Source organism: Bos grunniens, chromosome 9, assembly GCF_055505025.1.
Source record: "Bos grunniens cultivar Pamir isolate PY7600 chromosome 9, Bosgru_T2T1.0, whole genome shotgun sequence".
NCBI classification, from domain to species: domain Eukaryota; kingdom Metazoa; phylum Chordata; class Mammalia; order Artiodactyla; family Bovidae; genus Bos; species Bos grunniens.
In genome coordinates, this window is record NC_141173.1 from 63,460,069 (window position 1) to 63,474,378 (window position 14,310).

The 14,310-nt window shown below is 40.8% G+C and overlaps 1 protein-coding gene across 5 annotated transcripts in view; it reads right to left on the bottom strand.

Moving 5' to 3' along the window:
• CFAP206 (cilia and flagella associated protein 206) overlaps window positions 1-7,010 on the bottom strand; it is a 47,541-nt gene extending 40,531 nt beyond the window's left edge. For 3 of the 5 annotated variants that reach the window (XM_086317793.1, XM_086317794.1, XM_086317792.1), the window contains exons 1-4: window positions 6,703-7,010; window positions 4,340-4,448; window positions 3,569-3,652; window positions 706-796 (exon numbers count right to left, since the gene is read on the bottom strand). In XM_086317793.1, the coding sequence (XP_086173919.1) occupies window positions 706-796; window positions 3,569-3,652; window positions 4,340-4,447 (283 nt within the window). In that variant the 5' untranslated portion in view covers window position 4,448; window positions 6,703-7,010. The remainder of the gene's footprint in view (window positions 1-705; window positions 797-3,568; window positions 3,653-4,339; window positions 4,449-6,702) is intronic. The other 2 variants (XM_086317791.1, XM_086317795.1) reach the window with 2 other exon arrangements.
• Window positions 7,011-14,310: the final 7,300 nt, after the last annotated feature.

Genomic DNA, 14,310 nt, shown 5'->3' on the forward strand with positions numbered 1-14,310 from the left:
GGCAGCTCCTTCTCCAGGGGATCTTCCCAACCCAGGAATCAAACCCAGGTCTTCTGTGTTGCAGGCAGATTCTTTACCAACTGAGCCACGAGGGAAGCCCTAAAATGCCATTATTATTAATCAAAAAAGCAAGATACATGATTTTACACATATAGCATAACTAAAAGTTTAATACATAAAGAGAAAAAAGACAATGAAAATAACCAAATGGTTAATAATGATATCATTACAGTCAGCAGAGGCAATCTTTATTTCCCTTTTTATCTTGTTTCCAGTTTATCTCAGATGTATGTAATAAATGATTTACATACAAAATATGTTCTGAGCTTATATTTCCCATCATTAACTTCATTTTTCGGTAAGTTACATAATTTAGGAAAGCATTGTGAGATAATAATATAAACCAGGAACCAAAAAAATCAGCAAATTAAAACTTTTAACTTCAGTGGGCTGGCTGCTTTATGATATTATGTATTAGTCGTATAACAGTTAAAGCACAATAGACTCAGAAACTTTTGACACTCATTAAGGCCAATGGTCTCATTTAGCATCTCCAATATTATCACATTCTTCAAAGTTGGAAAAAATTTCAAAAGACAGGCAAAAAAGTTAAATTGTTCTTCATCAACCAAATGAAGCCCTATAACCTGAAATACAAAATGAATCTTCTTTTAAAGGGTATCAATATAGGTAGATATACGTTACCTCGACTTGTATAATTCATATCAAAATAGACTTGCATCTTAATGGTGTCCAGGGAAGGATTTTTGCTGTCCAATAGCCGATTCACACAAAGCTAAAAGAGAACATCCCATAATTGCTTCTAGTTATATTTTCTGAAGCAATTAAAAGTATTTTCCAATGTTATTTTTAAAATCAAAGAGAAACATCAAAGCAATAGCTTCTGATATTTATCTACCAATAACCCCTTTAATTATTTTTTTCCTCAGAACTTCATGCTTTATAGATCATTTAACCAATAACATTTATTAAGTAATAAGCTATTTCCCCTGAGTTAGCCAATATTACCATACCCAGGTGGCTAATAGTCTAATTGGAGGCAAGGACCTCGACAAGGCCAGTCTCTGAAGACTGAATGTGGGTGGACATTGCATGAAGCTTATGCTCATGTCTGGAGCTCTCCTTGAGTTCCTCAATACCATTTATTTGAACCTTCATGCTCCCTTTTTTTTAGCTGATGCTGGAGGTCATGTCCATTTTATAAGAAGCTGCTGTGGCAACCATCCTCTGGTCACAGACAATCTCTGACCCTGCCTCCTGTTTCAAAATTTCTTCCTCTGGTCCATTTTCTCCTGTCTGCCTTCCTCTGCCCCCTCCCCGCACCGACACACACACAGATAGCTTATCCTCCTCCTCCGTGTTGCCTTGTTATGATAGACAGTTAACCTGAATTTTTCTTTTCTCCTCTCTTCGCCATCCCCCAACCCCACTCTTCCCTCTCTCATGTTGGACTTTATGTCTGTACCTGGTAGGCACATCAACAGCTTCACTCAGCCCACCTCCCAGGGCACCAACACTACTTTCCTGGGAGAAGGGAGAGGAGAAAGCAGGAGTGAGGATGGGACACCTGGACTGTTCCAGGTGGAGAGGTGCCGGTCCAAGCACAGACTTTACAAGTGCAAAAATTAGCACATCCACATGATTCTTAATTGAGAAAAAAGGAAACACTTTTTATCACTTGAATTATGATATAAATTGACAGTTAATGTCCCTGTCACATTAAAAGTACACTGAGCATAGGGAACTATATTCAATATCCTGGGATAAACCATAATGGAAAAGAATATAAAAAAGAATTTATATATGTGTGTATAACTGATTCACTTTGCTGTGCAGTGGAAATTAACACAATATTGTAAATCAACTACACTGCAATAAGAAAAATAAAATTCAAAAAATATATCAAACTCTTGCCAACTTAGTTGAGTTAGAGGGGGTGAAAATTGCTTCTAAAGCCATGAAAAGGAGAAAAACACTTTCTGCCCCTCCTTGGTTCTTCTCCACGGCTTTCCAACAAAATTTCTGACTGACCATTAGTCATTTCCCCTATTGCTAAGAACAGGCTTTATAGCACATTCTTAGTTTCAGCACAGAAAGACCCAGCTCTCAGCTGCCATAGAGAATCATGGAGTTTCTTCTGCACGTTATCCTAACAACATATTCCGTAGTTTCAATCTTCCAAAGCTCTTCTTGATCCTCTAACATCTGCGGACAGACCTATGTTTCACTATGGAAATTGCTGGCTGAGAGAGAAGATGGAGATGATGAAAATTTTCTCTGCCATTTGTTTGAGCTCAGAAAATATCCACATACAAGTCTGGGAAAGCTTGTTTCAAGTCTTTTGTGTGAAGGAGGGAATTAAAATCATTAAGCCCAGGAGGAAAAATAATGTTGAAATTTTAGGAAATCCATTCACAAATATTTAGAAAATAAACATGTAAGTATCTAAACCCAGTGAGTCAAACTTAAAACATATGGAAAAATTAACAGTATCTAAAGTTCCTGCCTTCTTTAGTTCTTACAACTGCTTTTCAGGCACATCTACTTGATTTCCTTTTTTTTTTTTCTTTTATAGTAGATCATTTATGGTTAGCTCTTCATCTGTTTTAAATACAGCAGTGTATAGATGTCAATCTCAAATTCCCAAACTATCCTATGAATCATTTTGCTCTTGGGTTCAATTTTCCTTTTAGAAAACACAAATTATGTTGAATCAATAATTATATGAATACGAATTTGTATATAACTTAACTGTATATTAGTTAATTTTCTCAATGTCTCATTAGATGAATAAGATGTCTCTAAAATACTGCGGCAGACACTGCCAGCATCCATACCCCTCCTTCCTTACTAACAAAGCCTCAATCTGGATTAAGGCAGAGATTTCCTTTCAGCTAAAAAAGGAAAGAGGAAAACAATCAATATCCCAGGCTCACTTGAAATATCATTCTATTCAATAAATGCAAGGGCTTCCCAGGAGGCACAGTGATAAAGAATCCACCTGCCAATGCAGGAGACACAGGAGATATGGTTCAGTCCCTGGGTTGGGAAGGTCCCCTGGAGAAGGAAATGACAGCCCACTCCAGTATTCTTGCCTGGAGAATTCCACAGACAGAGGAGCCTGGTAGGCCACAGCACATGGGCTGGCAAACAGTCAGATGCGACTGAGCACGCAGGCAGGCCACAAATGCGGAGAGATGGGGGAGTTCTGGGAAAGCCCATTATTTTCCAAAAACAAAGCGACAGATCCAATTGCACACACATTTTGACCTTTGTCCTCTCACCTTATACCTGCCTAAAGGTGGAAGAGCTTTCTTGTGACCCTGGGGTGAAAACACATGCATGATGGTGACCTAGGAAGTCAGGAAAAACAACCTATGAACCTCTAGACGTCATCCTATGAGAAAAAATTTAATCTCTAATTTGTTTGCACCACTGTTTGGTGGGGTTTTGTTTCATGGAGCTGAAGGCACTATTGATCAACACAAATCAAATATTTAGAATTGTGAGTAAATCATTCAAAATTTGAGAATTGTTGGATAATCACCTTTACCAGTTTCTGCACATCACTTTTTGTGAGCGTTCTATCCGTGTTAAAGCCGTTACTCGGGTCCAGAACAACAGCTTTCACCTGAGAGTAGGAAAAAGTCCATTACATTTATTTCACATTACTACAACATTAGTTTAATGTTTTTCCACTTTTAAAATAACTCCCTCTTAAAAAAAATAAAATAAAATAACTCCCTCTTGATTACCCAGGGGTCGATCATTCAGCTGAGTTTCTTACAACCCAGTTTATCAGCATCTTCATCAGAAACTGGAGAAAGGGAAAAATTTTACCTTGGGAAACTAATTTGAATATTTTTACCATATTTTTATTGTGTATTATTATACCAAAAGCAAGAATAGAGAGATATCAAGGAAATGAGTAATTTTTACAACAGTGAACAATACATGTTAAAAAGAAAAAACTTACAACACAGGAAAAACATTATTGATGTTTCTAAGATTCTTTGAGATTTTCTAAATCAGTCTCTTAAACCTAGAACTAACATGCTTTATAGATTTAAAAAAAAACAACAACAGTATTTTTGCCTGGAAAAATCCCATGGACAGAGGAGCCTCACAGGCTACAATTCATGCAGTTGCAAAGAGTTAGACACGACTGAGCACACCCAAACACAATTTGTCTACCAATCGCCATAGGTTTTCAACGGAATAAGTTAAGAAAACATCACAGAATTCTAAGAGCAAGATAGGCACTGCTGAAAAAAATTTTTTTAACAAAGCAGTAATTCACAAAAATATTTATTCTTACCATAAAAGCAACCAGAGTTTCAGGAACAATCTCTCCATGGGCTGCACATTCTTGTCCTATTTCTCGAATGATATTCTTTATAACACTTTCAGCCTGAGTGGGAGGCATTCTAAATAAAAAGATTTTTTTAATTGTATTTATATTTTTTCCTTTTGAGATTTCACCACTAATATATTTGTAAAGAGTCATATTATTTATTAACTTAATAATATTTACTAGTATACAGGCCCCTCTTGTTTTTCCTTAGTTGGTTTCATATTTATAAAAATGAAGGACTGATGATAACAGTGAGAGCAATTGGGACTTAATGATTGAAACATTTCCTCTTTATTTAAATGATGGTGGTTATCAAAAGTACCCTTATAACATGATATTTTTTAATTAAAAAAATGTTAAACAGTATTAGAAATGGGGGATGGGTATAGGAGTAGAATTAGTGAGAAATTCCACTATGTAGGTGGCAAAATCAGCTTGAAACAGGACATGCTTATTTCATCACATTCACTAAATGACCTTTCATAATTATCAGAGACTCTTGGAACACAATTCTTGCTCGAATCATCAAAATTCTATTTCTTGCACATCCAAGTGAAGGTTTAGACTCTTGATTAAAAACATAAAAGCAAAAAAACCAAAACATATAACGAGTTATGGATCATGGGGAAAAAAATGAACTCCTGGTGAAAAGGTGGTAGGTGTTAATAGTGATCAGGTTTTCTGATCTAAGCACAGGGGAAATTAGCATGCAGAGAATACAAAGGCATGTCAGGTAGGTAAAGATCACTTTCAGCATATCAGGGTTCAGGTAAGGTTAACAACACCTGGCATCTAGTCCAGGAGAACCAGAGAGCCTGGTTTCCATTGTGCCCTGTTTTCTAGCTGAAACCTTGGCCATTTCCTTAACTTCTCTTTGAAGTGATTTTCTCATCTGAAAAGTATGAATCCTACTACTACTCTCTCCCGGGAGCTGTCCTGAGGATGGAGTTCTATATCAGTTCAGTTCAGTTCAGTTCAGTCGCTCAGTCATGTCCGATTCTTTGTGACCCCATGGACTGCAGCAGGCCAGGCCTCCCTGTCCACCACTAACTCCCGGATTTTACACAAACTCATGTCCACTGAGTCGGTGATGCCATCCAAGCATCTCATCCTCTATACAATACTGTCTAGATTGGTCATAGCTTTTCTTTCAAGGAGCAAACATCTTTTAATTTCATGGCTTCAGTCACCATCTGCAGTGATTTTGGAGCCCAAGAATATAAAGTCTGTCACTGTTTCCATTGTTTCCCCATCTATTTGCCATGTTATGACCAACCTAGATAGCATATTCAAAAGCAGAGACATTACTTTGCCAACAAAGGTTCGTCTAGTCAAGGCTATGGTATTTCCTGTGGTCATGTATGGATGTGAGAGCTGGACTGTGAAGAAGGCTGAGCACCGAAGAATTGATGCTTTTGAACTGTGGTGTTGGAGAAGACTCTTGAGAGTCTCTTGGACTGCAAGGAGATCCAACCAGTCCATTCTAAAGGAGATCAGCCCTGGGATTTCTTTGGAAGGAATGATGCTAAAGCTGAAACTCCAGTACTTTGGCCACCTCACGCGAAGATTTGACTCATTGGAAAAGACTCTGATGCTGGGAGGGATTGGGGGCAGCAGGAGAAGGGGACGACAGAGGATGAGATGGCTGGATGGCATTACTGACTCGATGGACATGAGTCTGAGTGAACTCCGGGAGTTGGTGATGGACAGGGAGGCCTGGCATGATGCGATCCATGGGGTCGCAAAGAGTCCGACACGACTGAGCGACTGATGTGATCTAATCTGATCTGACGGGACCAGATGCCAAGATCTTAGTTTTCTGAATGTTGAGTTTTAAGCCAACTTTCTCACTCTCCTCTCTCACTTTCATCAAGAGGCTCTTTAGTTCCTCTTCACTTTCTGCCAGTAGGGTGGTGTCATTTGTGTATCTGTGGTTATTGATATTTCTCCCAGCAATCCTGATTCCAGCTTGTGCTTTATCCAGCCGAACATTTCGCAAGATGTACTCCGCATATACGTTAGGTAAGCAGGGTGACAATATACAGCCTTGACGTACTCCTTTCCCAGTCTATATACTTAGTTGTTAACATAGCGTTGGCAGAAAGTAAGCGCATCAAACAGCAGCTGGTAACTAACAAACGCCTGCTCAATGAACAGAAGCCGCGCGTGTGCGCGTGCGCCGTCGGGCACCTGGTACAGGTCTCTGCGGGTTCTCCTCAGTCCCCGCCCCCTGGCCCTCCTCACAACCCCCGCCTCAGCCTAAACCTCCCGAGTTCTAGCCGGCGGGGGTGCGAGCGGTGCCGAGCAGCACCTGTTAGCGATCTGACCTGGGGACCTGTGAGCCTCCGACCAGAAGCGACCGCTCTTTACGCTCAGCGGCGGGGCCTGAAGAGTCCTTACTGTCAGTTTCCCCTGATCCAGGTTAGACGACATGCTGCCCCTGCCCAGGCTCCGTCCGCTGACCCATGCTCGCCTCCTCGCGAGGTACACTCCGGGATCAAGGGCTTGGAGCCCGGGGTGGGCTGACCTTGGCTGTAGTGAAGAGCTAGAGCCGGGTCTACCCAATTCTTCCCTGGAGCTATCACGGCAGTCCGGCACTCTTGGAGTAACCATGGAGACCAAACGCTAGGGCCCGAAAGGGGCGGGGCCTGGGCGTGGGTAGAGCCAAGGTGGGGAGGCGTGGCTGGGTCCAAAAGAGAGCCTTTTACTGGAAGGGATGGGCGAGAATAACTTAAAAAAAAAAAAGACAAGCAAGATACAGAGAGACCCAAAGCTCAGACAGAAGAAGACAGGTTCACTACACCTCAGTGAACTAAAGGATGTCAAAAACTAGATTTCTTAAACAACCGTATTAGCAGCGTGGAAACCTATACAGTGTTTTTAAAAAAAAAAAGGAGATATGGGCAAATTCTCTGCAAGTATCAGTAGACTCATGATTAAGGATCTCTAACTAAGATCATGGCATCTGGTCCCATCACTTCATGGGAAATAGACGGGAAACAGTGGAAACAGTGTCAGACTTTATTTTTGGGGGCTCCAAAATCACTGCAGATGGTGACTGCAGCCATGAAATTAAAAGACGCTTACTCCTTGGAAGAAAAGTTATGACCAACCTAGACAGCATATTTAAAAGCAGAGACATTACTTTGCCAACAAAGGTCCGTCTAGTCAAGGCTATGGTTTTTCCAGTGGTCATGTATGGATGTGAGAGTTGGACTGTGAAGAAAGCTGAGCGCCGAAGAATTGATGCTTTTGAACTGTGGTGTTGGAGAAGACTCTTGAGAGTTCCTTGGACTGCAAGGAGATCCAACCAGTCCATTCTAAAGGAGATCAGTCCTGGGTGGTCTTTGGAAGGAGTGATGAAACTCCAGTACTTTGGCTACCTCATGCGAAGAGTTGACTCATTGGAAAAGACTGATGCTGGGAGGGATTGGGGGCAGGAGAAGAAGTGAACTCTCCTTGAGTTGGAGTGAACTCCGGGAGTTGGTGATGGATAGGGAGGCCTGGCGTGCTGCGATTCATGGGGTCGCAAAGAGTCGGACACCACTGAGCGACTGAACTGAACTGAACTGAACTGAATGTATCTGAACAGTATTTATATGGATGTTCACTTTATAACTATTCAATGGTGCACATGTTACATTAACCTTTTCTGTATATGTTATATTTCATAATAAAAAGTAAAGAAAAGGCACAATAATGGAGAACTTCTCCACTTTGGGTTATGCTTTTGGGCTATATAGGTCATTAAAATAGAGCTGCATCCTGGTTTCCAGAAATCCTCAAAGTTAAAATAAAAGTTCAGATCTTGTGCTTTTCACCTATCTCACTCACGTTCTCTATTATTATCCATGCACTGTGCAACAGTTGGCTATTTTTTCAAAACACAAACCATCATGTTAGTCTATGAAATATGCGTGGTTTACCAGTTTTGAAATGGAGGAAGTCATAGTCTTAGAATTAGCTGACAATGTACTTTCCCAGTTTAACTTTCCTTCTCCACAGAAATGTTTGCTAATGGAGTGGGTAGCTGAATTTTCAGAATAATGATGAAAAAGAAACCGTTGCCCAAGGAAGACAATGCAAGTCATTCTTACTGAAGTTTCCCTTAGAAAAAGCATTAACTATTTTTAGTCTGCTTTCCCACATCCTTTCAGTCAAGATTCACAAGATCATTTCTTAATCATCTTCCTTAGAGAGATTCCTCTTTAGAGTTAGTTACATGGGCACAGATATAAAGAGCCAGAAAAAAAGCAAATTTTGAGTTTCCCGACACAAAAAGAGCAAGCTTCTTAAGTTCATTAGTGTGCGTGTGTGCTAAATTGCTTCAGTTGTGGCTGACTCTGTATGACCCTATGGACTGTAGCCTGTTAGACTCCTCTGTCCATGGGATTCTCCAGGCAAGAATACTGGAGTGGATTGCTGTATCCTTCTCCAGGTGATCTTCCCAACCCAGGGATCAAACCCATGTCTCTTACATCTCCTGCAATGGCAGGAAGGTTCTTTATCACTAGCACCACCTGGGAAGCCCAAGTTCATTAGACTTACCCCTAAAAATTGGCCTTTCTTTATGGTTGTCAGTTACCTTTAAAGGTAAGATGAAGGATGAGCAAAAGCATTACTTATTGGTTTCCCATCTTTTTCTCCATCACATGCCTCAGCCCTTGGGGAAACAACAAACCTTAGGGTCAGATTTTCACAACCTAGGTGGGGGTGGGGCTAGGGGGTGACTTGAAACACTTACTGCAGATCCCCAAGCATGGGGTCCTGTTCTTTCAAGTGTTACAAGAGAAGTGAAATTACAAGAACACAAAATGAGAAAAATTAAATCAGCAAATTCTGTTACAATCAAAACCAAACCTCTAAAAAAGGGCGGAGGCTAGTGGTTCTTTCTTAAAAGTATTTTCCCCTCAAAAGAGGTAAATTTCATATACATAGTCCTGATGAATAAAACAGGATCTAAAGCATAAAACCCTTTACATTATAGCCTCTGTGACAGTGATTCTCAACACTGGAGAATGAGAAATAGCATATCAGAAATTCCTTGGGAGTCCCCCATGATGAATTCTGAGATCTATTTACCTACTTTGTATATGCAGATAATATTACTAGGTAGCTTTTTAAAAGGTGAATTTCTCCCTGTCTGTCACCCATCCACTCCCACACTCATCTTCTCAATCCTTAAATTAACAACCCAATCTTCATTATTGTCTCTTGAATCAATTCAAGTCTCTCCATTCCCACTTCTGAATTAATTAAAGCAACTACTTTTTCTTCATTTTTTGGTCCTGGATTACAACAACAGCCAACTAAATGGCTCCCCTCTCCAGCCAGGGACCCTCCAAATCCTTGGCTATATTAAAATGATACTTAAACAATGAAAATCTGATCAATCCCTGCGTAAAAGCTTATGAAGGCTTCTCAGTGGCAAAGTGCAAACTTCTTGGCGTGGCATATAAGATGCCCACGACCTGCTCTCAGCTCACCCACCCAACATCAGCTCTCACAACTACTTCCCCTCCCCCGCTCCAGACCACACTCTTTCTACTCCCTGGCCATGCTGCATTACTCACTGGTCTCCAGATCTCTGCAGAGGTCACTTCCTCTATCTGAATGTCCTTCTTCCCTCTTCATCTGGTTAATTCCTCCATGTTGTCAGAAGCCATGTCTCCTATGAAACTTTCTCTGACCTGTCAATTGGGGATAGGGTACTAAACCTTCACCTTCATCGATTCCAAAATATTTCCACCTACCCCAAGAGGAATGTCCACAGTCACTAAGCAGCCACTCCCCATGCCTGTCCCCCAGTACATACACCCGACAGGGTTCTCAGTACTCTTAGGGAGTCTGTTTTCTTGTCTGTCTCCCGACTAGACCACAAGCTCCTTGAAGGCAGGGAACATATTCTGCAGAATCCCCAGCACCTAAGAACAGCCTGGGACATAACAGTCATGCAAGACAGTCTGGGTTAGGGAGGTGAGTTTAGGAGTGGGAGAGTAAAAAAAAAGAGAGAGAAATTTTAGATTCTTTACTATCTTTACTGAAAAGTTAGGGTGATTTTGGAGGGAATTATAATTGTGGAGGGAAAAGAGGAAGCATTTAAATGACAGGTCTTCAGAAGACCTTCCTCTGACTCCACTTTTGACTCTCATGCTTTAGGATCTCCTACCCACCTATAAGCACCCCTTTCTGTGTCCCCAGGAAGAAAGGTTGCTCTCAGGTTTGCTCCTTTTGACCATGCCTCAAACTAGAGTCTACGGTTTCCAGTGGTGCCTGGGCTTTAGAAGGGTGGGACCTCTAGGCTTACAGGTTTCTTGGAAGAGCAGGTGCTGGAGGTGGGGATGGTGCCTGGTGATTGGGCTCCAGACTGATTTCATCTTTGTGCTTCCCTTCCTCTGAGAAGGACACTATGGTTTATTGGCGCCCAAGGACAAACTTTAATTTGGTAAAGTCTTAACCCTTATTTTAAAAAAATAAAATTTTCAGGATCACAGACATAGAAAATAAACTTGTGGTTACCAAAGGGGAAAGGAATAAATTAGGAGTTTGGGACTAATAGATACACTCTACTATATATTAAATTGGGAAAGAACAGGGACCTACTGTATAGCACAGGCAACTATATCCAATATCTTGTGATAACCTACAATGGAAAAGAATGTGAAAAAGAACAATCTGTACAACTCCCTTTCCTGTATACCTGAAACTAACACAGCTATAAGTCAACTATACTTCAATTTTTAAAAACGAAATAATTTTTTTCTCAATTATCAAAGAACTCACCTTACTCTGTAGTCCGTGAGTCCTCATTTTTTTGAGGAGGAATTTTTTTGACCAGTTTGCTGAAATTATAATAGAGCTGCATTCCACTTTCAGGAGCTATTTTGTTGTGGCTAGATAATGGTCAAAGATTCCATCAGTTTATTTTAATACAGTTGTTCCTCCAGTGGTGAGTGCTGGACTGCCAGTCCCTCCTGGCCCACTGCAAGAAGGAGGACAGTAACAATTCAGCCGAATTTCTGACGTATTCCAAGCTCATTATCTCTAACATGATCCAACTCATTATCTCTAATATGAATCTTCTCTCAAAACCCATCCCACTCGACATTATTGGGGTGAATTGTTAGTAATTAATAGCAGATGCAATGACTGAAGAATGACTGAAGCAGCCCAAACCTGCTTCAGAGAATTCTCCTCTCTCTCCATCACCCTTCACATGCAGACTTGTCACCAAGCCAGGCTCTTCTTCCTTCTGAGCATGTCTAAAGTCCATTCCCTTCCCCAATTACTTCCCTAGTTACTGTGTTCTGAGGGCTCTTAAATGTTTCATCTGCTTCTTGTCTGCACCCCCTCCTAAATGCAAAGCTGATCAAATAATTTCCTATGTGCAGCTCTTTGAAGACTTCCCACTACCTACAAGAAAACAGTCAGTCCCACTAGAATGAGATATAAGTTCTTCTCTGATCTGACCTCTTGTCTCTCTACCTGCACTGTCCAATATGGTAGCCATCAACCATAAGAATCTATTTAAATTAGTCAAAATTACATGAAATTTAAAACTTAATTCTTCAGTTGCATGAGCCACGTTCAGTTAGTGGCTACCATATCTGACAGTGAAGATAATAGAATTTTTCCATCATTGTGGAAAGTCCTACTGGGCTCTTAGGCCTGCTGTTGTTGTGTAGTCACTAAGTCATGTCCACCTCTTTTGCGACCCCATGGACTGTCACCTGCCAGGCTTTTCTGTCCATGGGATTTCCCAGGCAAGAAAACTAGAGCAGGTTGTCATTTTCTCTCCAGGGGATCTTCCCAACCCGGGGATTCAACCCCCATCTCCTCCCTTGGCAGGCACGTTCTTTATCACTGAGCCATAAGGGAAACCCATGCCTGCTGTACCTGAACTCAAACTTCCAAATGACTCACCCCTTGAGCATTCTATGCTTTGGCTAAAGCAACTTCCTTTAACCATATTACTTGCCCTACCCAACTGTGCTTTTCAAGACAAAGCTCAAATGTCACCCTATTCGGTGGAGTCATTACCAACCAAATCTCCCACCCTCACATGGTTGACTGATTCCCCCTTTGGGCCTCCATTGCACTCTATGCAGACTTCTACCCTGGCCCTCCTAACCTCCTTGTCACCTACTGGTGTTCATGTCTGATTCCCTTTACTATGACGTGAGCTTGCTTGGCTGGGGAATGGGCCCGATCATACTTTGTGTTCCTAGCTCCTAGACCAAGGCCTGACATACAATACACATTCAACTTTTTGTGAGTGAATACATATTACAAATAAATATTCAAAAGGTCAAGAGTCTTCATAAATGGCTAACATTCCAATTTAAATCCTTCACTGACAGGTAAAAATCTGGAATAAGAAATATGTTGTCAGGTCATAAAATTACTGTATATCCTCTCTTAAATCACAGTCTTATGCTAGAGTTGCATTTCATTTAAAATTAATCCATGAGCAGTATGGCAGTTTGAGCAGGTAATTGAAGTATTTTGACAGGTATAGCAAGGTGAGACTAACTGTACAAGGAAGCAATTCTGGTTTCAACAATTATTAGATACACACTTGTAACATTAAAAGCATGAAAATTTGGCTAGTGTTTTAATATTTATTAAGTGCCTAGTATAAAAATAGTTTTTTGGGACCAAAAAAAAAAAAAGGCCAACACAACCCAATCAGAAAATGGAAAGAAGATCTAAACAGACATTTCTCCCACCCATTTCTTATGAGTATGAAAGACATTCCTTGTATCCACACACTGAGGGTGGAGGGGGGCAGCAAGTCCTTTGGTGTCTCTTATAAGCACATTAATTCCATCACAGGAGCTCCACCCTCATGAGTTTAACTAAACCTAACACCTCCCAAAGGCAGAACTTCCCAATACCATCATGTTACTATCCAACCTGCAACCTCAGTTCAAGTCCTATCTCTTCTATGACGCTTCATTAAGCTGCATGAACCCCTGCTCTATCCCCACATCCTTCTTATTGGTACTTCATCATATATGCACTGCTTCATGGTGGGCTTCAACATAATAATTTGGGGAGGACAAAACATTCAGGTTATAACACTGCCCTTCAGAACACTCTGACAGAGATGTCCATCATTGCGGCTGAAGGACATTGCCAAGATCTGTAAGTCCCTCTCTGATTCCCCTCCCACAGCTTCCTTTGTCCTCTTCCCCTTTATTCTTGGACTTGTAATAACCTATGGTGGAAAAGAATCTGAAAAAGAATATATGAGGAAACCAATCCCACTTTTGCCACTGTGATACAGTCTTTTCGTGTTTAAAATTTTTTTATTGATGTATATAGTTAATTTACAGTGTCATGCTAGTTTGGAGTGTACAGCAGAGTGATCATATATATATGTATATGTACATTTATATATGGACATATTTGTGTGTGTATAGATGAAGTAACTTCCCTGACTTTCTCATTTTAGAAAACCATAAAAGGAGGTGTATGAACCACAGGAGCCCTAAGTAACCTCTCAGCTCTGTAATTCTGTTATTTTAAATCTACAGTGGCTTATATGTGCTCTATTTGTGGACTTTCTCCAGCAGCATCCTAAAACAGACAACAGCAAAGCTCAAGCTGAGGTGGAGAAACAATACCAGACAAGGGCTGAGCTGACTAGGATGGAACTATGCTTACACTGGTGGGTGTCAGGAGGCCCAATTGGCAGAAAACTGTTCCTGCTCATGCCAAATGAAATGAAGATGAGATCTGTGGAACTGAAATATCAAGAAGCGATTAAATGAAAGGTGACTGGTGCATCATCGGTGCTGTTACAAAAATTGTACTCTAATGTTGAAAGCTAGGAATTCCAAACTTGTGATGCTCCCAGCATGTATAAGTACTACTAAAGTCCTTCAATGATAGAAATAAGGGAACACGTACTGCCAAGTATATGATTTTCA